This window comes from Musca domestica, unplaced genomic scaffold, assembly GCF_030504385.1.
Source record: "Musca domestica strain aabys unplaced genomic scaffold, Musca_domestica.polishedcontigs.V.1.1 21, whole genome shotgun sequence".
Classification (NCBI taxonomy): domain Eukaryota; kingdom Metazoa; phylum Arthropoda; class Insecta; order Diptera; family Muscidae; genus Musca; species Musca domestica.
Window position 1 is genome coordinate 10140774 of NW_026712258.1, and position 27882 is coordinate 10168655.

At 36.4% G+C, this 27882-nt stretch overlaps 2 protein-coding genes across 2 annotated transcripts in view; one reads left to right on the forward strand and one right to left on the reverse strand.

Moving 5' to 3' along the window:
* LOC101891820 (ras-like protein family member 10B) overlaps nucleotides 1-27882 on the reverse strand; it is a 170999-nt gene that overhangs the window by 102481 nt on the left and 40636 nt on the right. The gene's annotated exons all lie outside the window — the stretch shown is intronic.
* Nucleotides 1654-27858, forward strand: LOC101892079 (odorant receptor coreceptor). The gene is made up of 8 exons (XM_005175221.4): nucleotides 1654-1816; nucleotides 8555-8862; nucleotides 9160-9296; nucleotides 9369-9746; nucleotides 9826-10027; nucleotides 20598-20802; nucleotides 26643-26798; nucleotides 26990-27858. Exons 2-8 carry the CDS (start codon nucleotides 8555-8557, stop codon nucleotides 27038-27040), a joined length of 1437 nt encoding a protein of 478 aa, XP_005175278.1. The 5' UTR covers nucleotides 1654-1816; the 3' UTR covers nucleotides 27041-27858.

The following is a 27882-nucleotide window of genomic DNA, read 5'->3' on the forward strand; positions in this document are numbered from 1 at the left end:
CATCTCAATCGGATAATAAATGCGACCTGCATTTTGTACACAAGAATACATGGACAGACGAACGGACGGACGGACTGACATGCATAAATCAACTCAGAAAGTGATTCTATGAAGATCCTCAAAAGTAACTTCCTTCTCCATGTTCAAACAAATGTACAAAGACATAATACAATGACCACCTTGTGGTATAGGGTATAAAAATGATCATGGTTACTTGCCAAAGAGGTCAGCTGAAAATGTCCACCGGTTGGCCACCAGAACTCAAACGCTGGTCACGTTGATGGTGTGGGCTGCCAATATTCTAAAGGGTGTATTAAAGCCTTGGACACTCAAACATTTTAGCTTCAGACCTTAGACATTCCAACAGGACTCAGCACCATCGCACACAGCACGCGCTACCCAAAAATGGTTACAAAACGAGGTTCCTCGTATCATTTCCAGCACACAATGGTCACCAAAACCTCCGGATACTAATCCGTTGGAATATTGTGTCTTGAGTATTTTGGAAAGCGAGGTTGTTACTAAAAAATACCAAAGTGTCGATCACCTCAAGCAAGCGCTTCGCCGGGAATGGGCCAAACTACCGCAGAGCAACATTCAGGCAGCATGTGACAGATTCATTGGCCATTTGAAGGCCATAATTCGTGCCAAAGATGACCAATTCCTACAAATCTTAACTTATTCTAAATATTGATGCTTTTTCGACATTTTTTGCTTCCATTCAATAAAATTTAAAAAAAAAGGTAAAAATTATGGCGTTTGACATTGTTGCAGTTTTATTTATATCACCCTGTATATGCCTTATGTAGTGTCGTAGTAGTCGTTGAAACTCTTTTTGGATATAGAGAATTTAATGAACTTGAAAGTCACACTCAGCCTAGTTTTTTTCTATGTTTACTAATATAACATAGTTGATATTAGTTTAGTTTGTATTAGTTTTTAGGCTATTATTTTTTAATAAATCCTCAAGTTTAGTTGTATTTTCACAAAAATATGTGTAGGATTTCTATGAATTCACGCTACCACTACACATGCACACGCATATGTATACGAGTATAAATGCAGTTAAGGATAATTGTGGGAATTTCAGAAATTTAAAACAGACGCTCAGAATATTTAAAAACCAACATTTTCTTAATTACCATTTGCTGCAATAAACGAAAGCTAAGGGATGGAGGCCATGGTAAAGAAGCCCGTATCCCTTTCACATGGCCTTCTTTCACTATCACGACAAGCGTTAGTTCGTAGCTTGACCGAAATATTTTCAATATCAATGTTAATGTCCATGGAAACGTCCACAACGCTCTGCCACAATGGGCCACATCAGTGACAGTAAACTGTTACCCTCACCCTCAATCTTAGGAACACGACTTGATATTTAATAGGCATTGATTTTTAATAAATGTAAAATTGAAAAAAAAAAAACTAACTTTGTTTCTTTCTTTATGTACCTGTGCCAGTGCGTCCGACCGTTACCAGTTGGTGTGGTTGCGGTCAAGCGTGGGAATTTCAAATTGAAATCCTTAAGGCCACGGTGGATCCTGACACGAGCATTGCTATAGATTCATTGTGTTACAGTACTTCAACAAGTTTAGACCGGTCCTGAAATCTGGAACGCAGAAAACGCAGTCTTTTCATATTTAAAAAAAAATACTTTTAAAAATATTTAATTTTTTGCTATTCCCGAATTTTAAACATTCAAAATGTATCGCTTAAATAATACATAGTCGTGCAAATCTTATCCTGAAAACTTAATTTTAAATTTGGATATTGAAAATTAATTTTAAAGAACAATTTGTACTACAACGAAATAAAGGTATAACAATAATGAAAAAAAAATTAGAAATATGCGAAAAGTATTGAAGTTATAAATTTTTTGTGTGTTAAAAAAATATAAACGTTTTATAAACATATCTCTAGTGTATCTTAAATGTCGCAGTATGATAGAAATTATATTATTACAATTAAACGTGTAAAATTCTTCGACGTTATGATATTTTATTGAATTAATATTAATTAACATAGGCTGATTACTAAAAATGATGATTAACAAAAACCACAATATAAGGAAAAAAACAAAATCATTATAAACTGCAAACCCTAATGAGTCTGCATTTTGGATGTGTCGATAGTCCTAGCATAAGAAGAAAACCCATTTAAAAACATACTAATTCTCGGTCGGCCCGATCTTTAACAATACCCTACGGAAAACCTTACTAATAATCAGATTGTTTGAATATTTAAAAAATTACAAGAAAAGGCGATGTGTGAAAACCATTATCGAACCAAAACTACAAATTAGAGTATTTGGCGTTTAGCATTTTAAAACCATATTGGCAACTTTTTCATAAAGGTCTTTTACATCCTGGCCGTTGTATATATTCAATTTATTTACAATTTGGCAACCAAGCCATAAAAACCGCCTATGTTACAAAAAAAACTCAAAGGCTACGTTACACTAGTTTTTATATTCAATCTTAGAATTAAAAAAAAAATATGAAATATAAAAAGACAAGTTAAAAAAAGAAAAAAAAACAGCTAAGTTCGGCCGGGCCGAACTTTTAATACCCTCCACCATTTGGAAGGAACTTGAAAATTTTCAAAAAAAACCAGTAAGGAAAGCTCAAAAGTCGGGCGGGGCCGACTATATGATACCCTACACCACTATGCATATTTAGTAGAGCTCTCGTAAAAAGGTTTATACAGGCCATTTCAGAGCTCTATGAGATATTTGGTACAAAATCAAATACTATCTATACTATAGCTATCTCTGAACCGGGTTTCTCCAAATTTGACGTATTAGCTTCTAGACTGAATTCGGTCTTATGTATGAAAATTCAGGTGATTTGGGCTGATATTGACCATTTAGTGAACAATTAACCTGAAATCGTTAGAATAATCGATTCTCACCACTATGTGGCTGTACAGATGTCTGAAACAATTCCTAATATTAGTTGGGAATTGAAGGAACGAAAATTGGAATAATTGGTTTCCCCTCAGTTATGAAGGTACTCAGCTCCACCTCCACGCCAAGGCTTATTCCCCGGAAGAGTAAAACAGTCGAATTGTATAATGCTACTATGGAAAGTAGCGTATTATTCAACCATTTCGGTATTTATATCAATTTAAAAAACATATATATGGGAGCTACAGCTATATCTGAACCGATTTTTACTAAAATTGGTGTACCTGCTTCTAAGCTGGTTTCGGTCGGATTTGCCAAAATTGATGCTATTACGGCCATTTGGTGGTCAATCACCCAAAATCGAATGAAGATATATATGGGAGCTATATCCAAATCTGAACCGATTTCGATAAAATTTAAAACAGCTATTCCTGTGCTCCATCTAATACCTGGTACCAAATATCACGGTTGTGGAGTGAATATTACGAATGTAAGAGACTAAAACACTAAATCGGATGAAACATATATATGGGTGCTATATCTATATCTGAACCGATTTACACTAAATTTGATATACCTGCTTCTAGGCTGAATTTGGTCCGATGTACTAAAATTCAGTCCACAATTGGTGCACAATTAACCCGAAATCGGATGAAGATATATATGGGAGCTATATCCAAATCTGAACCGATTTCGATAAAATTACAAACAGCTATTTCTGGGCTGTATCTTATATCTGGTACCAAATATCACGGTTGTGGAGTGCATAGTAGGAATGTGAGAGGCTTAAACACCAAATCGGATAAAACATATATATGGGAGCTATAGCTGTTTCTGAACCGATTTTCTCCAAATTTGTTGTATTTGCTTTAAGGCTAATCTCGGTCACATGTGCCAAAATTCGGGCCATTTGGGCTGATATTGGCCATTTGGTGGTCAATTAACCCGAAATCGGATGAAGATATATATGGGAGCTATATCCAAATCTGAACCGATTTCGATAAAATTGAAAACAGCTATTTCTGTGCTCCATCTAATACCTGGTACCAAATATCACGGTTGTGGAGTGCATAGTAGGAATGTGAGGGACTTAAAGATCAAATCGGATGAAAGATATATATGGAAGCTATAGCTATATCTGAACCGATTTTCTTGCTTCTAGGCCGAACTCGGTTGGGTGTACCAAAATTCAGGTAATTTGGACTGATAGTGGACATTTGGTGCACATTTAAACCGAAATCGGATGAAGATATATATGGGAGCTATATCTAAATTTGATCCGATTCTCACCAATTTCAATAGGGTTCGTCCTTGGACCAAAAAAATATTGTTTGGAAAATTTCATCTCAATCGGATAATAAATGCGACCTGCATTTTGTTCACAAGAATACATGGACAGACGGACGGACGGACGGACAGACGGACTGACATGCATAAATCGACTCAGAAAGTGATTCTATGAAGGTTCTCAAAAGTAACTATGGGTCTATCTCGTTTCCTTCTCCATGTTACAAACAAATGCACAAAGACATAATACCCTTACCACTATGTGGTGTAGGGTATAAAAACCGAAAACTACCACTTAATGAAACCCGTTTTATGGGGACTATACGAAGACTTGGACCTGGACAATGTCGTAATTGTTTGTCATAGGCTGTGGTACCAATTACGTACTTTAAATACGAAATTTGTTACAATTCCGGTGAATAATGTCGCAAAAATCATAAAAATGCCGAGTATCGGGTGGTACCGTCGTATGGGGCCTATATAATGAAGTGAACCTGCATACGAAATATTTTTCCATAGGTTGTAGTACCCATAAAAATCTTCCAATACGAAATTTGAAACGATTTCGATAATAATGTTGCTGAAATTGTCAAAATGCCGAATATCGTGAGGTACCGTTATATGGGGGGCTATACGAAGACATGGACCTGCATACAAAAATGTTTGTCATGGACTATAGTACCCATTATGAACTTTAAGTATGAGATTTGAAATAATTCCGGCAAATAATATCGCAAATTGAGAGGAACCGTTATATGGAGGCTATACGAAGATGTGGACCAACAAAGTCAATTTTCTGTCATAGGCTGTAGCACCTATTACGAACTTCAAATACCAAATTTGAAACAATTCCGGTTAATAATGTCGCTAAAATCCTAAAATGAAAACGTGGACCTACATGGCCCCATTTACGAACTTAACCTGCCTACTGGAAAAATAAACATGTGTGCAAAGTTTTAGCATTCTATCTCAATTCGTTCGAAAGATAGCGTGGTGAAATCGACTTAGAATGTTACGCTGATCAAGAATATATATACTTTTTTGGGTCTGACATCAGTATTTCGAGGAGTTACAAACGGAATGACAAAGTTAATATACCCTCCATAGTATGGTGGAGGGTATAAAAGCTACTACCAACTGGTGGTAATCGTAAACGATCGGAATAAACTGGGGCTCAGCATTTAAAATATGTCTTTGTTTATGATATCCTTAACTGTACCATGCGGCACCCCATCAGTCATGTGTATTTTCGGTAAAACAAGCTTAGAGCATTGATATCCAATCACTGCGACCAGGTACCAATTCCAGTCATATTTATTTAAAAATGAGTGTACGAAAATATATATGAGAGCATTGGGTCAAACAAATGCAGTACGAAATCGTGACCTACATATATAATCTGAGAGCGGTTTTAGTACCTCTAACAATCTTTTTATACCCTACGCCACACTGTGGTACAGGGTATTATGTCCTTGGGCATTTGTTTGTAACATGCAAAAGGAAATAGACATAAAGTTCTCTTTGATGATCTTCATAGAATCACATTCTGAGTCGATTTATGCATGTACGCCCGTCTGTCCAGTAATGAAATTGCGTAACTCATTTTCGGAGTTACCGATAAAAATCGGTAAAATGCTAATGTTTTTAATTTCTTATAATAAGCGACGAAATTAAAGTAGTCGAATCAGATTTGCATACAGCACCTTTTTATAGTGTCGTCCGATTTCTTTAGAATTATGCACCAAATGCGTAATATCAGTCCGAATCAGATGACAGTTTTGGTAAATATCGGTTCACATTTAAATGTAGGTCCCAAATATTTTTTCGTCCGTATTCAAATTAATTGTGTGTCATATGTGTAATAATCGTACAAATGAAATTGATTTCGGCACATACGATGGAATTCGGCCCAGAAACAAGTACTTCGAATTTGGTGAAAATCTTTCAGCTATAGCTCCCATATATATGTTTCATTCGATTTGGGGTTTAAGTCAATCAAATTTTACTAAATCGATTCAAATTTTGATAAAGCTCCCGTATATATCTTCATATAGATTTGACGGTCATGGTGCCCCATATATGTAATATCAACACAAATTGAATTGATTTTTGTACATTCAACCAAGTTTTTCCATTTCGTGAAAATCGGTTCCCGTACACCTATTACTCCAATATATATATCTCCACATAGTCCTTTTCAAGGTATGCCTCCGTTAAAATTGATAAAAAATGAGACAGATTTGGATGTACATCCCTTATAATAGTTCCCTGTGAAGTTATAACTCCTATATGGGGTCATACCAAAGAGGACACAATTTTCTACTACCAGGATTGTTATATATTGCGAGTCTTACCGTTATATGGGAACTATAGTTATATGGCAGCTATAGTAAAACGTGGACCTATACAGCCATCTGAGGTGAATCCGTTATAAACTCTTAATATAGAATTTGAAAAATTTCGTTGAAAAAGGGGCGACAATTATCAAAATACCAAATTTCCGAAGGCATCGTTTTATCGGGACCAAATAAAACGAGGACGTAAAAAGAAATTGTTCTGCCACAATAGGTAGAACCCGTTACAAACTCTTAATACCGATTAATACCACATAGGTAGTCAAAATATCGAATATCAGGAGGTACCTTTATATAGATGCTACAGTAAAACGTTGTACATATAGGTGTACAATGATCTGCCACAATAGGTAAACCCATTACAAACTGTAAATAGATTAAATACCGAATATCGGAAGGGCGATATAGAAATATGGTGACCCATACAGACAATGTTCAGCCACAGGTGATAGAACCCGTTACTAAACGCAATGCCAATTTTGGAACAATTCCGTTGAAAAATGGGGCTAACATCATCACAAACCGAACATCTGGAGGTACCGTTATATTGGGCTATATAAAAACGTGAACCGATATACTAAGTATTTTCAATACCAAGAATCCTAGACACAATTCAAACTATTGTGTCAAAGGTTTATATCAAACAATGTGGACGGTATCGTTATTTTAACCGACAGACAGACGGACATCGTTAAACCGACTAAGAATTTCATGCTGCTCATGAATATATATATTTTTTGGGTCTACGAATATTAAGAGGTGTTACATACACAATTGAAAATACTTCGCAAGGTGGATTTAAAAAAACCTCGTCTTGTGGTACTAATCTTCAAGGAATATAGAACGGAAAGGGGCATATAAATACTCGAGTGAGAAGGAGAAAATATTCTGCGACAGAATTCCTTATTTGAATTGGCAGGAGATATGTTTGTTTTAATCTATAACTCGAGTTCAGCTCACGTCGAATGATTATATCGATGAATTGCCAACAAAATGACAAACTTAGTATCGGACGAAGTTATATATGGGAGCTATATCCAAATCTGAACCGATCTCGATAAAATTTAGCAAAGGTATTTCTGAGCTGCATTTGATATATTTCCCCAAATATTGTTGTTACAGAGTGCATATTACGGCTGCGGAGGACAAAAATAACAAATCGGATGAACAATATATATGGGAGCTATAGCTATATCTGAACCGATTTCGATAAAATTTGGCATACTTGTTTTCAGGCCTAATTTGGTCGTATGTGCAAAATTCCATACTATTCGGGCTAATATTACACGTTTGGTGCACAATAAAAGGCAAATCGGACGAACATATATATGGGAGCTATATCTAAATTTTTACCGATTATCTCCAATTTCAATAGGGTTCGTCCTTGGGCCAAACAAATGTTGTTTGCAAAATTTCATCTCAATCGGATAATAAATGCGACCTGCATTTTGTTCACAAGAATACATGGACAGACGGACGGACAGACGGACTGACATGCATAAATCAACTCAGAAAGTGATTCTATGCAGATCATCAAAAGGAACTATGGGTCTATCTCGTTTCCTTTTGCCTGTTACAAACAAATGCACAAAGACATAATACCCTGACCACCTTGTGGTGTAGGGTATAAAGACCATGCATTAAGTCATTAAGGAAAACTTGGTTTAGGAATTGAATTAATCCCGAAAAACATTGATATTGAGCCAGATTGAGAAAATAACGCCAAATTAATAGAACAGTCGCTGTAAGTCGTTAGGCTTATAATAGTAATAGAATATCAGGTCATATCATCTATAACTATCGGTAGCTACGACTTGTTGAAATCAGTACAAACTTCACATTTCTAATCTTTCATGTTAAACACAAAATAAACCAGCGCAACTTTAAAATACCTTAAATTCCAAATAATATTAATATTTTCAAAGAACATATCAATTTGCTTGATTAAACATGTTGCTTTCAAAATTTCACCTTCATTTGACTTCCTTTCTCCAATGTCTTTCAACAGATGCAAGCCAATCTGCAGCCAACGAAATACACCGGCCTTGTGGCCGATCTGATGCCCAACATCAAGCTGATGAAATATTCAGGCTTGTTTATGCATGCATTCACCGGAGGCTCGGCACTGCTGAAAAATGTCTACTCGTCCATACACCTGGTGCTGATAGTGCTGCAGTTCATCTTCATCCTTGTCAACATGGCCCTGAACGCTGACGAGGTTAATGAATTGTCCGGCAATACAATTACGGCGCTATTCTTTACGCATTGCATTACGAAATTCGTTTATATTGCCGTGAATCAGAAGAACTTTTATAGGTGAGTATGTCGCCAGAGGTTGTGAGAGGGGTGGAGAAGGAGACACATGTCTTATCAATGTGGTTGGTCTTGAAGGTCTTCGTGTGTGTGTGTGTGTGTATTTCCATTAAGCATTTATTTAATGCACCTATCCATCCATCCATCCATCTGTGCTCTTCTCTGCTCCAGATGCATCAATTAATCGAACAATTTATTTTTAATTACACATTCCGTTCTGGTGTCGATGCTGACATCGGTTGCTTGCCTGTCACTTTTAATATTGCGCTCTCTGTCGCTGTTGTCCGGCCGAATGAGTAGAACACTTAACATTTGGAATCAGCCAAACTCCCACCCCCTCTTTGCGGAATCGGATGCTCGCTATCATTCAATTGCTTTGGCTAAAATGCGAAAGTTGTTCTTCTTGGTAATGCTGACGACCGTTGCCTCAGCCGTTGGTAAGATGAGATGAGAGATTCTGCTCGAATTGCCTGAGTGGCCATTAATAATTTTCCCCCACTCCCCTGTAGCCTGGATTACCATCACCTTCTTTGGCGAAAGTGTCAAGTTCGCCACCGATAAGGAAACAAATTCCACCATCACGGTGCCCATTCCACGGCTGCCCATTAAATCGTTCTATCCCTGGGATGCAAGCAGTGGCATGTTCTATATGATATCGTTCGGCTATCAGGCCTATTACCTGCTCTTCTCGATGGTCCATTCAAATCTGTGCGATGTCCTCTTCTGTTCGTGGCTCATCTTCGCCTGCGAACAGCTGCAACATCTTAAGGGAATCATGAAACCGTTGATGGAGTTGTCAGCCTCATTGGATACGTATCGACCTAATTCGGCAGCATTGTTTCGTTCGTTGTCGGCTAATTCGAAATCTGAGTTAATTCAAAATGAAGGTTAGTTAGGTGAACGGAGGCGACATTGAAATGTTGTCCTTATTTATTGTAACCTTTGTCTTGTGTCGTCCTTGTGCAGAAAAGGAACCTGTCAATGACTTGGATATGTCGGGCATTTACAGCACAAAGGCCGACTGGGGTGCCCAATTTCGTGCTCCATCTACTCTCCAGACTTTCAATGGCATAAATGGTGGCAATCCGAATGGTCTGACCAAGAAACAGGAAATGATGGTACGCAGTGCCATAAAATATTGGGTCGAACGTCACAAACATGTTGTCAGGTAAGTAGTTCATATTGTTTTGTATTGTTGTGTAGTAAATGGAGGATAGGGGAAATGGATCGCTGCATATCTCATCACATCTCAAAAAAAATTGAATTTCGAGAAAAACTCATGTGAAGTTATTTATTGAAATTTGACTGACTGATTTAAAAAGATTATTATACAACAAATAAAAAACATTAAGTTCGGCCGGGCCGAACTTTTAATACAATCCACCATAAGGAAAATATTTTTATATAAAAGTATCTGGATTTAAATATGTTCCGCATTAAACTACACATGCCAGTAAGACCGTTGGGATAATGCAGTTAAATTTAAACCGTTAAGTGGATGAAGACGTAAAATGGGGGCCATACCAGAACGGGAACATATATATACCATTTTGTAATATAACTTTTGTAGATAACTATTCGGAGTCTAAAATACCAAATTTGGAACAATTTCGTGGGTAAATGTGACTAGGATTATGAAAATACCGAATATCGGCGGTTACCTTCATATGTGCAGTATAGGAAAACGTGGAAATAGATATTTAATTTTCGGCGACTGACCTTTTCGGCGAATACCGAAAATCGGGAGGTACCGTTATATGGCGGTCATACGAAAACTTGGGTCTATATATACAATGTTCCGTCACCCGAGCTGGAACTCATTATGTACTACAAATACCATTTTTTATACAACTGAAACAACTGTGGTGAAAATCATTAAAATGCCGAATATCGGGAGGTACCGTTATATAGGGCTATATGAGAACGTGGATCTTTATATACAATGTTCCGCCACGGGAGTTAGAACCTATTACGAACTACAAATGTCAATTCTTGGACAAATCCGTAAAAAATGTGACTTAAACCATTAAATTTTTCCAAATTTTGAAGCTCTACGTCGTGATTTCAACAAACAGAGAGATAGATGGACATCGTTATATCGATAGAATTTCATGGAGAACTGCAACAAAGTCATTTACATTATTTTAATTTTATTGGATGAAAGCAAAAAATGTCGGAAATAGCATCAAATTTTAGAATAATTTTAGATTTTTTCGAATTGGTCACCTTTGTTGCTCTGCGGCATTTTGGTCCATTCCCGGCGAAGCGCTTGCTTGAGGTCATCGACATTTTGGTATTTTTTAGTGCCATCCTTGCTTTACAAAATATTCCAGACACAATAGTCCAACGGATTGGTATCCGGAGATTTTGGTGGCCATTGTGCGATGGAAATGAAGCAAGGAACCTAATTTTGTAACCATTCTTGTGTGGCGCGTACTGAGTGCGATGGTGCTCAGTCCTGTTGGAATGTTGAAGGTCTGCGGCCAAAATGTTCGCGATAATATTCGACACTTATTCTGATGCCACGGTCGATTAATACGAGCGGAGAGCGACAATCGGCTGTTATGGCAGCCCACACTATCACCATGGCCGACGCTTGAGTTCTGGTGGCCAACCGAAGGTCTACATTTTCAGCTAACTTCTTCGGCAGGTAAACACAATTATTTTGTTAGTTTACAAAACGAATGTTTTCTCATCGGAGAAAACCAAACTCAGCAGTTCACCACTTCCGGCCAAGCGAAGCAACTCTTTAGCTCTTTTGAGCCTATTTTCTTTCTGTTGCGGTATAAGTTCTTGCACTTTTTTGAATTTCAATAGCTTTACCCCGAGCTCATTCTTCAATATTTGCCGAATGGAATATTGCGATATATTCAGCTCACGAGCCATTTTTCGGCCACTGCGACGCGGATCGCTTTTCGAACGATTTTTGCTGATGTTGCTTTTTTCTATCGTCCACTTCCTTGACGTCGGGCTACGCTACCATTATCACGGTAACGAGCGATGGTACGAGCCACAAAAGATTTATTCACATTTAAATGCTGGAGTGCTCTAACGATAGCCACTTGTGGGTTTCAAGCCAAATATAAAGAACTCAAACCTTCGCGCTTGAATTCCATCACGAATAACTTTTTTCTGGAAAATTCTCACCAAAATGCTTTTGTACGCTTGTAAACAATATAATGAGCTATCACTGGAATAATTTTAACAGCTGTCGGACGAGTGGCTTGGAAATGACAGCAGTCTGAAGTTGGTTGCAGTTTTTTCATCTTACCCTGTATACATCTGTATCCGTTTTCTGGTAGCTCTACTAAACATCGTCACTGTGTGTGGTATCATAAATCGGGACTGAATTTATTTGTTCTACTTTATTTTGTTAAAATTATCTTGTTTGCGCGCTGCCATTGAAGTATACATGGGCATCTTGTAGAAAATATACTTTCCCTATGGATGGAGTCTAGACGTGTCTGGAGTATTTTGGAAAGCAGGGTTGGCACTAAAAAATACCAAACTGTCGATCACCTCAAGCAAGCTCGCCGGGAATGGGGCAAAATACCGCAGAGCAATATTGCCGATTGAAGGCCATAATTCGTGCCAAAGGTGACCGATTCGAACAAATCTAAACTTATTCTAAAATTTGATGCTATTTCCGACATTTTTTGCTTTCATTCATTAAAATTAAAAAAAATATAAAAATTATGGCGTTTGACTTTGTTGCAGTTTTTTTATTTTCCCTAATTATTTTTTTAACGCATTCACTACCTTTGCATTATAGTCACAGGGGTAATTGCAATTGGCACGTACTCTGACTACGATTTTCGGTTCCTTTATAGAATAGAGTAATATTCGGATCCTCAGCACAACTCCATTTTACCAAGGATATTGTGTTATCCTGTTAACTTGTTGGTTCACCACATATGATTACACCTCTCAATCCCAACATTATCGAGATAGCGAGACGTCCTATTTGCACCACTATATGGCGAACGTTACTGTAATCGTACTTTTCAAAAATAATGACCCCTATGCACAACATCAACACTTACACTCAATTCGTCTGCAGAAATACTCTTATAAAACCTTCTATATTTTTTGGTGAAAATTTCAAACTCTCCTAGTCTTCTTGTTCTTAAATTGAATTCTCCCATTTTTAAATTAAATTCAAATTTAATAACTCCTTTTACTACATTCGGTTTCCAGAATGTTTCGAAAAATACTAGTTACTGGCTATGAGAAAAACAGTTAAACATTTCGAAATTCTAAAGAGCTGTCTATAAATGTTTTAAGCACTGAATAAGAGTTTCTATAAAATCAATAATAATTGAATTTCCCATTGTCAATGTTCTCATATACATATGTATTAGTGTTTCTGCTCTCAACGTGTGTGTGTGTGTGTGTGTGTATGTACTCGTGTTGTGTGAATTTACCTTATGGCCACTCTGGTAGTCGGAAGGAAACAGTTTCTATTGGCGGAAATTCAAATTTTAATTACAAACAAAACAACAAAAAAATGGTTAAACATTCGAATACATCTGGCCCATTGTCGAGTGACGGACGATGACCGGCAAGGAATCCATAAAAAAATCGAAAGACACATCTTGTCTTGTTTCCCAGAGAAGTCATTTATCGCTTAACGAACGCCATGGCTGTCTTCATCTCATCTTCATCAACGTTCACTTCGTCTTCGGCGTCCTGTCTTGTCCTGATAGTTAGTTGGTTTGTTTATTTGTTTGGTTGTATGTTTGTTTGTGTTGGTAGAGGGTTATTTATTCAGTGAATGGACAACAAATGCCCATCGGTATCAACAGCTTTGGTTACATTTGGTTTCACTTGGTGTTGTTTGCTTTTTTGCTTATCTTTGCAAACGGCGGAATCGTCCTGAGTGTCATCATTTTCATGATTGGAAGTTCGACGACGATGATGACGACGACCACAGCCGACTGGTATTTTTGCAAGTATATCGTTATTTGTCCGTTTTTCTGTGTCTCTGTCCTCTGCCATATTCTGGCTTTGTTTGTTTCGGCTTGTATTCTACGGATAGAAAGTAATGCTTTTAATTACTTAGAGCAACAATCAATTCGGTGATGAGTGGGTGGATCAGGTTCCGTATACGCTTCGTATTGTCCTTTATGAGTAAATGCGGAGGAGGACATTACAGAATTACAGGAATTACAATTGATTGTCAAGGCAGGTAAAAGAAGGAAGAACCACCATAATGCAATAAATTGAAGAAAGTTATTTTTTTACATCTCTATGGGCTATTAAGGTTCAAGCCAATTAATATTTTAACGCTTTATTATACTCTGCACCACTTTGTGGAGAAGGTATTATAAGTTAGATTGGACAAAAAAATCGTTACACCTCGAAACATTCCAAAAAAAGAAACTTATAAATGTTAGAGATTTCGCATAATAATTGAATAAAATGACCAAAAACGGAAAAGGTTCCTGATATTGCAGTCGCTCTATAGGTCACGATTATAGATTACAACGCAGAATTTTGCAGGAGATTAAAGTATAGGACAAGAAGTCTCCCATTTGTGTGGTCATCGGATAAAATTTAATGGAAATTTCTTTGAACTGTATAGTCAGATATCATCAATAGCAAAGCATGGCAATAATATATATAAGAGTCAAAATTTCCAAAAATTAAATTCCCACTAAAACAACAGAAGACGTAAATATAGGGCAATTACCACGTAATTAGTCATTGTCTGGTGCCTCCTGTCAAAAAAACAACAAGATTTTAAAATTAGCCTCATGCATATGTTTACGTGAAATTATCATCAAGCAAAAGCAGTAATCTTAAAAATATTGGTTCCAAATCTATATATCTAAACAATACTCATGTATAGATTATAATAACCAATGTAGAAAAATTAGAGGGAATCAAGTCAAGAATCTCAGATCTGCAGAAATTACAGAATATATTTTGACTTGCATTCTGATATAAATATTACAACGTGCTGCATTTCGACTATATCGATCACTTCGTTCATTTGCCTTTACATGAGATATGTCATAATTTTCGGAATATGTACGTGAGGTACCACTGATGCCACGGTCGATTAATAAGAGCGGAGAGCGATCATCGGCTGGTAATGGCCGCCCACACCATCACCATTACCGGCGCTTGATTTCTGATGGTCAACCGAAGGTGCACATTTTCAGCTGACCTCTTTGGCAAGTAAACACGATCATTTTGTTTGTTTACAAACTGCTGGACAACGAATGTTTTCTCATCGGAGAAAAGAAAACCAAATTCGGCAGTTCACCGCTTTCGGTCAAGCGAAGCAATTCTTTAGTTCTTTTGAGTCTATTCTGTCGCGCTGTAAGTTCTGGCACTTTTTGGAATTTAAATGGCTTTACCCAGAGCTCATTTTTCAATATTTGCCGAATTTTTCGGCAACTGCAACGCGGGTTTCGATCAAGTCGTTTCTTTACTTTTCGAACCATTTCTGCTGATGTTGCTGTTATCTTCCGTCCACTTCCTTGACGTCGGGATACGCTACCAGTATCACGAGCGATGGTTCGAAACACAAAAGATTTATTCACATTTAAATTCTGGAGTGCTCTAACGATAGCCACTTGTGGTTTTCCAGCCGAATATAAATAAATCACAATATCACGCTTGAATTCCATCACGAATAAGTTTTTTTCTGGAAAATTCTCAACGAAATGCTTTTGTACGCTTGTAAACAATATAATGAGCTGTCACTGGAATAATTTTAACAGCTGTCGGACGAGTGGCTTGGAAATGACATCAGTCTAAAGTTGGTTGCAGTTTTTTCATCTTACCCTGTATTTTCAATTTTATGTGAATAATTGTTAATCAAAATTATAATCTTTTGTGGGAGAATTACGTGAAGGAGTGTTTCGATAAACTCCATATACACACCAGATCTCTGGTTGAGAGAAATATTTAGATACACCCGTTTTGAATAGAATCGCTGATTTGTTCCGCAAGTTGTGAGATACATATGTGTTTAAAATTACACCCCTTTGTGGAGGAGGTACCAGAAAGGGATGTGTAAAACTTGAAGAGAATCAGAAGTTTATTTCGCATTTTATGTGCGTTTTGTTTATTCAAAATTTTGACCTCTTTGTACCATATACACCAGATCTTGTATAAGCATAAATGTTGGAATATGTGAAATTTGAAGAGAATCTTATGTTTCTTCGCATTTTACTAGTAAAGGAATTGTTCAGAATTTTGACCTCTTGTGAGGGACTCTCCAGAAATGGTCCGTTATATACACACCTATTATTATGTTGATATAAATATATGCCGATTTTGAAAATAATCGGATGCTCATTTCTCGTGCTATGAGCCTCGTGGTTATTCAAAATGCTGACTCTTTATGGGTGAGGTACTAGAAGGAGTGGATCGATATAAAATAAAAATATTGGGACGCTTATTTCACATATTTTAAGAGTGATAATTATTCCAAATTTCGGCACTTTGTTTGGCAGGTATTTGATGGAGTGAGCCGATTTTATCAATTTTTGCACCTGTCCTAGCGCTGACAAATATAATGAGATCTCCAAAGTTTGGACAAAATCCAAAGAGGTAGGACTCTTTCTATGAGGAAAATTATTTTCTTAGAAGATTTAGGACTTTTATGGGGATGGTATTAGAAGGAGTGGACCGATATTGCCTATCTACGATCTACGTTTTGCCCGTATCAAATGATATAAGCCCTCGAACCGATAATTTTTAGGCTGCTGGTATAAAAATGGCAAAAAGTACCTATTTCTGAGGGGTCGTCTCAGGCTTAGGGTTTGATATGATCGGCCCAGCCCTTATGTGCACTTTGCTTACTTGTTTCATTTGTAAATTGACATTTTTCTATCTCAAATTCGAATTTTTATTCAAGTAATTCGAAATCAACATTCGATCATTTCAATTTTGAACGCTATGCAATCAATATGCAATCAATTGTGAAATTTGTCTCAGATAATAATTGAAACTCCAAATTTTAGTTGGAATATGTTGGCAAGGCCTTCAAAATACAGAAAATATTAAGGGGCTTATGTCTAAAAGTTGATCCATATCTTTCTTATTCATAACATAAACCTAACTAAATGAAAAGTTAATGTACCATCAATCTATTGGTAGTGGCTAGGTGGAAAAAGACACATGTTTTAACAAATTATATAAAGGCTTGCAAACTCTGACTAAAAATAATACATGTAATTGGGACATTTTAATGGAGTGAGAAAAATTGTCATACTATTACTTCAAATTTCTTACAAAATACTGTCACAAAAGTAAGCAGACAGACTCAACGCACAAATATGTATTTTCATTTTTTCAAAATTGCAACATACTTTTAGGCATAATGTAGATAAAGTCGATAATGCAGTTAACTAAAAAGTATTAAGCTGACAATTTTAATATATTTTTCTTTGCGAAGTCATGATCAATTAAGAGTAAGTGTAAATATTTAAAGTAAATTTAAAGTAAATATTTAAAGCATCAACTAAAGACATATTGTTATAATCTGGGGTCTACATCATTTAAGTAACATTTCATTTGTCTTATCCAAGACTACTTTACAAGGTCGAATACGAAATGAAAACAAAAATTATTGATTTATTGAATGTAATAAACATAAATTCAACAACCAAGGCCATTTGGGACATCCAAAATAAAACATTTTTATTCAGCAGCACAACACAACTTTTTTACTACAAACGTTCATACGATGTGTGTGTGTGCAGGGCAATGTTAGACTGAAGTCAACATATATTAATATTTGTCATTGGATAACTGTCAAAGAAGAAAATATATTAATGTTTCGTTAAAATTACAAACCAAATATACATTTGTGTAGGGGAAGACAAGAAAAACACACAAAAAATATGTCGTTGTATTCCGAGCGAAACGTACTATACATAAAACGAAACGTACATATACTAAATATATTATATGTATGTGTTACGGATATGGTGTATATCATTGCGATTATCAAAATTTGCTTCATCGAAATAATGGGTAGGCTCCATGTCTCATTGGGCGAAACCAGTTACAGTCGGTCTAATCATGGCCGTCGGTTCTTAGATATGCTCTAAGGGAGTGTCCAACTCGGCTCAAACTTTAATGAAGTTGAAAATGTAAAACGATCGTGGATCATATATATAATTTGTTTTACATTTAAGACATGTGAAAATTGGATAATACCGACACAAAATAGCAATATTTTGAATTCATTTAGTAGCAGCCCAATAGACAAAGTATAAACTTTTCAAGCAAATGTTTAAAAAATGTATAAAAAAATCATCCCAGACCGCCGCTTGACAACGTCTGGTCACATATGAAATTCCAAAACATGAGTGTCTGCCCTATCAGCACTCAAGAAAATCGGCTTGGTTTGGAATCATGAAAATTTGAATGCAGGTAAAAATTCGTATTAGAAAAATCACATTTCAGAAGAAGGCCACAATTATATAGTATTTTTAGAAACTTGTACTACAAACGGAACTAAAGGCAGGTTCTGGCGATAGATTCCTTTTCTTTTTGAACTAGAATATCGATTGTTACGAGGCGTCAGTTCAGGTGGTGACTAATGGAAAATTGTACTAAAAACGAAGTAGAAAGTACTAAATATTGAATTTTTACAGCAGTAGTATTCTGAAATTCAATATTTGAAATATCAAAAATTTACTACAATTTGTACAATTAGACTCCGAATCATGATGCAAAAAATGAAAAAGTTGTTGTCTCTAAACAATGGTACTAAGAATTACTAAATATTGTACTGTTGGCGCTAAAATTCTGAAGTAGTCTCTTTAGACGATGCATGTATGTTTTTATACCCTCCAACTTGAAAGGAGGACGGGAGTCAGGAAATATATATTCAAGATCAGCAGACAATTCTAAGTCCATTTAATGGCGTCCGTCTTTCTGTCTGTTGAAATCGATATACGATACAGCCCACTTTATTTGACGTAGAGCTTCAAAATTTGGTACAACAATTTTTTTATGGGTCCACATCTAGGTATAGCCCTCATGTAAGTGTTCCTCCGATATTCGGTTTTTGATGATTTTAGACATATTTTTTCACGGATTTATCAAAAAATTTGTATTTGTAGTTCTAGCTCCTGTGTCAGAACATGACACAATACACAATGGGTGAGGTGGAAAATCTGCAACCAACTTCAGACTGCTGTCATTTCTAAGCCACTCATCCGACAGCTGTTATAATTATTCCAGTAACAGCTCATTACATTGTTTACAAGCGTACAAAAACGTTTTGGTCAGAATTTTCCAGAAAAAAAGTTTTTCGTGATGGAATTCAAGCGTGATAGTGTGATTTCTTTATATTTGGCTGGAAAACCACAGGTGGCTATCGTTAGAGCACCCCAGCATTTAAATGTGAATAAATCTTTTGTGTCTCGTACCATCGCTCGTTACCGTGATTCTGGTAGCGTAGCCCGACGTAAAAGAAGTGGACGGAAGAAAACAGCAACATGAGCAGAAATGGTTCGAAAAGTAAAGAAGCGACTTGATAGAAGCCCGCGTCGCAGTGGCCGAAAAATGGCTCGTTAGCTGAACATATCGCAATATTCCATTCGGAAAAAATATTGAAAAATGAGCTCGGGGTAAAGCCATTGAAATTCCAAAAAGTGCATGAACTTACACCGCAACGGAATGAAAGTAGACTCAAAAGTGGTGAACTGCCGAATTTGGTTTTCTCCGATAAGAAAACATTTGTTTGTAAACAAACAAAATTGATCGTGTTTACTTGCCAAAGAGGTCAGCTGAAAATGTGCACCTTCGGTTAGCCACCAGAACTCAAGCGCCGGCCATGGTGATAGTGTGGGCCGGCATAACAGCCGATGGTCAATCTCTGCTCGTATTAATCGACCGTGGCTTCAGAATAAATGCGGAATATTATCGCGAAAATATTCTAGAGGACTATTAAAGCCTAGGGCACGGAAACATTTTGGCCGCAAAGCTTGGGCATTCCAACAGGACTCAGCACGTGCCACCCAGGAATGGTTACAAAATGAGTTTCCTCGCTTCATTTCCTTTCACGCGCATAATAGCCACCAAAATCTCCGAATACCAATCCGTTGGACTATTGTGTCTGGAGTATTTTGGAAAGCAAGGTTGGCACTAAAAATACCAAAGTGTCTATCACCTCAGGCAAGCGCTTCGCCTGGAATGGGCCAAAATACCGCAGAGCAACATTCGGGCAGCGTGTGACGTTCTCATTGACCGTTTGAAGGCCATAATTCGTGCTTAAAATTTTATGCTATTTCCGACATTTTTACTTTCATTCAATAAAATTGAAAAAAAGTAAAAATGAAGGCATTTGACTTTGTTGCAGTTTTTTATCCCACCCTGCATAACATGTACTGTAGCCATTTGGCAGACGTCGCAGACCGAATAAATTTTATCAAACGTAGATAAGCTAAAACTGCAGCTAATAGATTTTCTGTGAAATTTAATGTTTTACCAATTTTATCGCCATTTAAAAAAATATTTTTGTTTCTATTAAAAAAATATATAATCAATTTCCATGAGCTATTAAAGGCAATTTCCAAATTAATTTAATAATATGTTTTGAAAAAAGGACATTTTACCTCCCATACTAAAAAATCTAAACACACAAAAAATCTCTTTCATAGAATCCTTTTGTGTGTACGTATGTACGTTTGTTTATCGGAAAAATGTCACAATATTTACTTCATGTATTTGTGTTTGTTTGTGTGTGTTTCTATTTTATTTTCCAGATTGGTAGCTGCCATTGGTGATACATACGGTGCCGCCCTGTTGCTTCACATGTTGACATCGACCATTAAATTAACGCTGTTGGCGTACCAGGCAACCAAAATCACGGGTGTAAATGTTTACGCTTTCACTGTGATCGGTTACTTGGGCTATGCACTGGCCCAAGTATTCCACTTCTGTATTTTTGGCAATCGTTTAATTGAGGAGGTAAGTAGTCGTCTGTGAATCCCCACTCCGTCCCCACACTTCCCCCCACCATTCCCATTAGGCAAACAAACACAGCCCCGCCGCAGAAAATAACAACCGAAAGCAAATCACATTAAGCAAACGGCAGAAAGTAAATTCAATTCATTCAATTCGTTTCGTTTCGATTCGACATGAAAAAATACAATTTGGCTGACTGTGGGTTTTCCTTCTTCCCGAAGTCCAAACTAGGAAATGCAACTTTACTTGGATCTGCAAACTTGCCACTCGCACACATTCGCACACACACGCAACTATCCATTGGCTGACGTGGCCAAAAGAACTTCCGCACCATGAACACAACAAAAGTGCATGTCTACATGCTGCTGCTGCTTTTTTTTTCTTTCCCATTGTTGTCGTCTTGCTTGTTTGTCTTGCCTTTGGCAGAAATGTTTGGAAAGACCTCAACAGGACAGGACAACAACTGACCATGAAAAGCACAACGAACGAACCCAAACTACAGACCGGGCCATGACCAACATCCGCCTGAAGTGCACTCTCATGTCATGTTAGGTACTCAACTTCATCCCCAAAAATTCGTAAGCCGGAAATGCACTCAAAAGCTTTTGTAATTCCAAACTTTGATAACAGCATCCACCCCTTGCCCCCCACTTGCAGCGCCCAAATCTATCCTGGGGATTCTTTGGTCTGTGCTTTGTCAGTGCCATTTCCATAGATTTGGTAAATAAAATAATAAGCAAAAAATAAGTTTTCCTTTGTCCCAAAGAAGAAGAAGAAGTTGTTTTCGACGCTTTTGCAAAGTGAAATGCGAGTTTTTTTGAAGAATGGTATTCTCAATAATGTGATTAAAATAGATTTTTGAATGCGCTTGCAAAAAGTAGTTGGAAAACAAATTGAGCAAGTGATGATCTAAATCAATATTTTTGAGGGAGGGAGGGTATATTAATTTTGTCATTCCGTTTGCTACTCCTCCAAATACTCATCTTAGACCCTAAAAAGTACATATGTTCATGATGAGCGTAAATTTCTAAGCAATTTTGTGATTTTCGCCATGATCACGACTTAAGGTACCTCTCGTGCAACGAATAAAAATGTTGAATAATCATGAAGCTCACAAAACTCTAAATTAATATCCGATTATTTTCAAAACACGGTACAGCCCAACATTTCTTTCAACACAATATTTTCCTTTGGCACCTCCCCAAAAACTGTTTACAATTTTGAATAATTAAAACTTTTTGAAAAATGCGAAATTAACATTGGATTCACTTCAAATTTCAAACATTCCGATATTTCTACTAGCACAAAATCTGTTGTGAATATGGGATAAAAATAGTCGACATAGTTCAAATCTAGCAAATTGTAATATTTATATCAGTCTTAGTAGACAATACCGGCTCACTCCTTTAGAACCTTTCCCATAAAAGATCAGATTGATGTATTAAAAAAAAAACAAGTTAAAAAGCTGTAAGTGCGGCCGGGCCGAACTTTGAATACCCTCCACCATTTGGAAATTTAAAAAAATAAATAAGATAAAAATTAGAACCCGTAAAAATGCTGTTAAAATCTAAAAAATACCGAATGTAGGGAGTTCCGTTATTTTGGGGTCTATACGAAGACGTGGACCTACATTAGCAGTCTGTCACAGACTGTAGTGCCCATTACGAAGTGCAAATAATTTGAATCAATTCAATTCCGCTAAAATCATCAAAATACCGAATATGGAAAATACGAAATACGAAATTTGAACCAATTCCGGAGACTAATGTAGCTAAAACCATCAGATATAGGGAGGTGCCGTTATATGGGGCTATACGAAAACCTCTACCTGCACAGTCAATTATCTGTCGCAGACTGTAGTACCATTACAAAAATTAAAGCAATTCCGGTAAATAATGACGCTAAAATCATCAAAATACCAGATATAGAAAAGTATAGTTATATAAGGCCTATAACTAAACGTGGACATATGTAGCCCATTTCCAATACCAAAAGTCCTGCATATAAAACACACATTTGAGTAACATTCATCAACCTACTTCAATTCGTACGGAAGGTAGAGTGATTTTCACAGATGGACAGACAGAGAGACGGACGGTCATCCTTAAATCGACATAGAATTATATGCAGATTAAGAATATATGTACCCTGTGGGGTCTAAAATGTTTATCTCGAGGTGTTTTCAAACAGAATACATTAATTAATAAAAAACAAGTTAAAAACAAGTAAGCAAACGCTACAGTCGAGCGGGGCCGACTGTTAAATACCCTACAACACTATAATAAACGATACAGTTTATATAGGCGAGATACACGAAAGAATTCCACAAGATATTGTGACAAATAATAAAAAAAACCATCAGGTTTCGTTCTCTAATTTTCCAATAATAGCAACTTAAACTAATTTGCTCATTTCCAATAGTCTTTCTAGATCTAGAACCAATATTTCCCAAAGACCTATAATCTTTCAAAAGTGGCAGAAGATTAACATTTATTATTGGTTTTTGACTGAAATGCATCTATATGAGATACAGACATTTGATTATATTATTCAATGAAATCAGCGTTAACGAAATAGTCAGAAGTGCGTCTTTCCTGTATTTGTGAATTCTCCAAAAAGTCACTGAAATGGACATTTTCTTATTTTGTCTACAAAAGTTGGCTAACTATTTCACACATTGAATATTTTTAGATGGCCATCCAAAACTGCTTGGCTTTTGCAATGTCCGGTAACCCTCATTCAAATGTGCGTTAGGATCGGACGATAATTACGACCTGCTCACAATTTTGCAGTTTTTTGGTCCATTTCAACCCCTAAATATATGGCGATCATCTCCAAAAAGAGAAGGCTTCTATTCTGACCCTCATCTTATCCCCATGCAAAATTTCGCAAGGATCGGGCCATAAATGCGATCTGTATATAATATCCTGATATCCTAACTACTTAGTTTTGTTAGCTGTAGAAATATTACCAAATGTTTAATTCAAATTGAAAATATGCCAAAAATATGACAAATTTGAAAAAAACTATGAGAAAATGTTACAAAATCAATATTTTCACCTTTAGAGAGATATTTTTATGCGATTTTTTTAGACGTTTTTTCTTTCCTGCCAAGAGGCCATTTTGAATTAATGAGAACTGTCGAAATCAGTTCAGCCGTTCTCGACATATAAGAGATCTTTCAAGCATATCTTCTTTGATAGATATATATATCGCACAAATTTTGCTATATATCCGATTTGTTGGATGTTAACATCAATGTAAAGATCAGGAGTAACCTTGTCATGGCTTTGTGATTTCGCGGGGATTTAAAATATTCGCAGTTTAATGAAAAATTTTGAATTTTTTTAACACAAAAGATATGGTATATTTTACCCGCTAAATATTATCCGATGACCACCCAAATTGGTAAGCCTCTTCCCCGCCCTAAACTCTAGCTACATGCGAAATTCCGCGAATTCCGAAATTCCGAATTTCAACCCCTAAACATTTGGCGATCATCTCCAAAAGAAATAGGCTTCTACTCTGACCCTAACTCCACCTTCGTGCAAAATTTCGTTAGGATCGGGCCATAATTGCGACCTGTAGCGTGATTACAAATTAACATGGACAGACGGACAGACGGACGGACGGACATACATAGCTAGATCGACTCAGCTCGGCGAGATAGGAAGATCCATATATACTTTCCTATGTGGGAAACCAATATTTCGAGGTGTTACATAATTTTTGGCCCAATCAAACTTATAATACCCCCAACACATAGTGTTGTAGGGTATAAATATCAGTCTGTTTTGCCGACAACTGTATGCCCTCAGCCTATTTCAGCATATTAATATATGTTTGACTTAAATTATGATTGTTTAAAAAGTTGACCTTTTGTGGAGGAGATTCCGAAGGAGTGAACCAATTTCGTCCACTTCTCATTTGAACTAACTCTGATATATACTACAGAGAGCCCGGTTTGGACTATTTCGACTACTTCCTTCTCTTTACATAAGATATATGATAATTTTTGGAAAATACTGAAATATGCTTGAGGTTCAAGATATATTGGACCATAGCAGTCCACTTCATCTTACACTGATCAAATTATTTGGATGGGCAAAATTTGAAGGAATAATCGTTAAGATAGTTTTAATATTTGGTGGGAGAGGTAGAGATCAGAATTTTAATTGAGAAAAATATTTTTTATATCAATTTTGAAAAGAATTGTTATAAGAGGTACAAGTATTGGGGAGGTATAAGGTTTACAATTTACCTTTGTTTGAGAGGTATAAGGACGATATCTATAATTTTCAAGCTAGAATTTGCGTTAATAAAATTTAAATAGAATATAATGCTTATTTCGTATTTTACGAGGGTATAATATATAACTGAAAAATTTGACCCGTTGTGGGGGAGGCACCAGAGCGAGTGGTGAGGTTAAACACCAGGCTCCCAGTTCTTGTTCTATGAAAATGTGAAATGAAAACTTATAAAGGAAAGAAATGTCGAATGAAGAATTTTATAAAGGAAATATTTTTCATTTCATATTTTCATAGAACAAGAATCCACCCCAGCTCTTGTGTTAGTGCAAATATTAGGATGTGCGAAATTTGAATAGAGTCGGATGCTCATTTCGCGTTTTATGAGCATCATGATTATTCAAAATGTTGAACCTTTGTGGGGGATGCACTTGATAGTGTTGACCGATATATACAATCTTTTCATCAGATCTTGTATTGATAAAAATATTAGGATGTGTGAAATTGGAAGAGAATCGGACTATTATTTCATATCTAATAAGAGTTATAATTATTCCACAATCTTCGCACCTGACATAACACTGGCAAAATATTTGGGATGCACAAAGTTTGCACACAATCGAATAATCCCATATCTTTCTATAAGTTCAATTATTTTCTATTAAAATTTTGAGCTTTTGTGGGGGAAGTGCCAAAAGGAGTGGACTGATATTCCCCCATCTCCGAATTCGATTTAGGTTTGGTAATAATTTTACGATGTACCAAGTTTGGACCAGATCAGATACTCCCTATTGAGAGTAATCGTGCGAACCAAATGTCCTGAAACGGATTTGGGCCAAAGAGACCTAGGGTCTAAGCCCGTTATTTCAATGAGGCACGTGTTGGTCGTATCACATGGCTACCCTCAGTAGCCATATGACTGAGGGTAGAAAAACTAACATGGACTGAGGGTATGCAACCGACTGATACTTTTTAATTTTTTTATTACAAATGTAATAAAAAATGCATTTTGACAGAAATATGGTTTGAAAATAGAAATGAGTTCAAAATAGGATTGCGGAGTTGTACAATTTCGCTGGAGTTAGAATTGTCTCTGACTCCAGGCAAAAATATATTTTTACCCCTTAGCTATCCCGATTTAAGTTTTTCCATTTTTTCGTAAGTCGTGCAAAATTTCTTGGTTGTTTGAGATGAAGGAGGCGTAGAAACTATTGACAAATTAATTTTTTTGTAGAAAAGATTGATGGAAATCCAATTATATCTAATGAAACTCATTGTCATACTTCAAAATTAGTCAAATTGTGAATAGTTTTATTTGGAAGAGTTGCGAATGGAATGATAATTTAACATATCCTCAAGAGTATGGTGGACAACATTAAAAGGGACGTATGCTGAATTTTTGGTGTTAAAACGTACTTTTATTCCAAAATCTTTTTTCAAAATTTTTTATTTGGAATATTCAAAACAAGTATCCAATAAACTGATATTTAATTACACGCTTACTGTTTCTTAGTACACTTTTATATATCTGTAAAAAAGTACATGTCTATATTATCTAATTATTTGATTTTTAATCTGCCCTTTTTTCAAATGCAGAGTTCATCGGTTATGGAAGCTGCATATTCTTGCCACTGGTACGACGGTTCTGAGGAAGCTAAAACTTTTGTCCAAATCGTTTGTCAGCAATGTCAGAAGGCCATGTCTATATCGGGTGCAAAATTCTTTACCGTATCATTGGATTTGTTTGCTTCGGTAAGTAATGAGGAAACACAAAACATTTCCCTTCAAAAGTGGATAGACCACCTCTTATCAACATTCTGTCAAAATGATATATTTTTCCATTTTACATAATCCAAAATCAATTCAAATTGTTTTTGTTATTCTTCTAAATCCATAATTGAATTTGTAATTCATAAATAAGTAACTTGTGGTTTTTCCTCCAGGTCCTGGGTGCCGTTGTCACATATTTCATGGTGTTGGTGCAACTCAAATAAGACCATCAAACCATCATTATCGTCATCGTCAGCAAACGCCATCATCCTCAACGGCAGCATCTGTTGCAGCTGAAATCAACCTCAACACTCACACATGGAGCCATGGACGTGCAAAAAACGACTATCCTTTCCCTGCAAAATGTGTTGCCATTTTCAAAGTTTCTCTGCACTCAATGACATTTCAAACACCACATAACATTTCATATTCATTCGAAATTTATCAAAAGCAGTTTCGGAATCTATCTTGAATTCTTGGTGACGTAGAGTATGGTTTTTGTAAAAACATTCGGCTATGCGTTTGTAACTTTGCCATGATAACCACTGCACCACCGATTCAATCAGAATGGCCAACTAATGCAAAACTCTCTGGAGAATCCATGTGAAATGCGTTCTCTTGACAAGTCTGACTGGTCATCCAGAATTTCGATGGAAGTTCTCAGCATCCTTTTTTTGGGGGGAGTGAAACCCCCTCCCAGTATCCATGGCGATAGACAAAACTAACAATCGTCTGTTCTAAAGTGAGTGTCAGTCAGTGACTTTAAAAGTTGTTTTTTGTTTTTGTTTTTCTGTTCGGTTTGACTAAGTTTTAGTTCAGCTGTCATCGGCACCGTCATCACCGTCGCCATCATCCATCCATTCGCCGATCCGTCCATTTCATGGTCTTGTTAGAGAAATTTATTAGTTTTTAAGTGAACTTAGATGATTTCGCAACGAAATTAAAACCGAAAACAAAAACGGCAAAAGGATGTCAGTCGGTATCTGTGTGTGTGTGGGTGTGTGCCTTCTCACAACTACATCTACCAAGTGCAACAACAACAGAGGAAAACTTTATTGAACTGTTT

Coding starts and splice junctions, on each gene's coding strand:
- LOC101892079 (XM_005175221.4), top strand. CDS start 8,555: ATGCAAGCCAATCTGCAGCCAACGAAATACACCGGCCTTGTGGCCGAT. Junction 9,747..9,825: donor TGAGTTAATTCAAAATGAAG/GTTAGTTAGGTG, acceptor GTCCTTGTGCAG/AAAAGGAACCTGTCAATGAC. Junction 20,803..26,642: donor GCAATCGTTTAATTGAGGAG/GTAAGTAGTCGT, acceptor TTTCAAATGCAG/AGTTCATCGGTTATGGAAGC.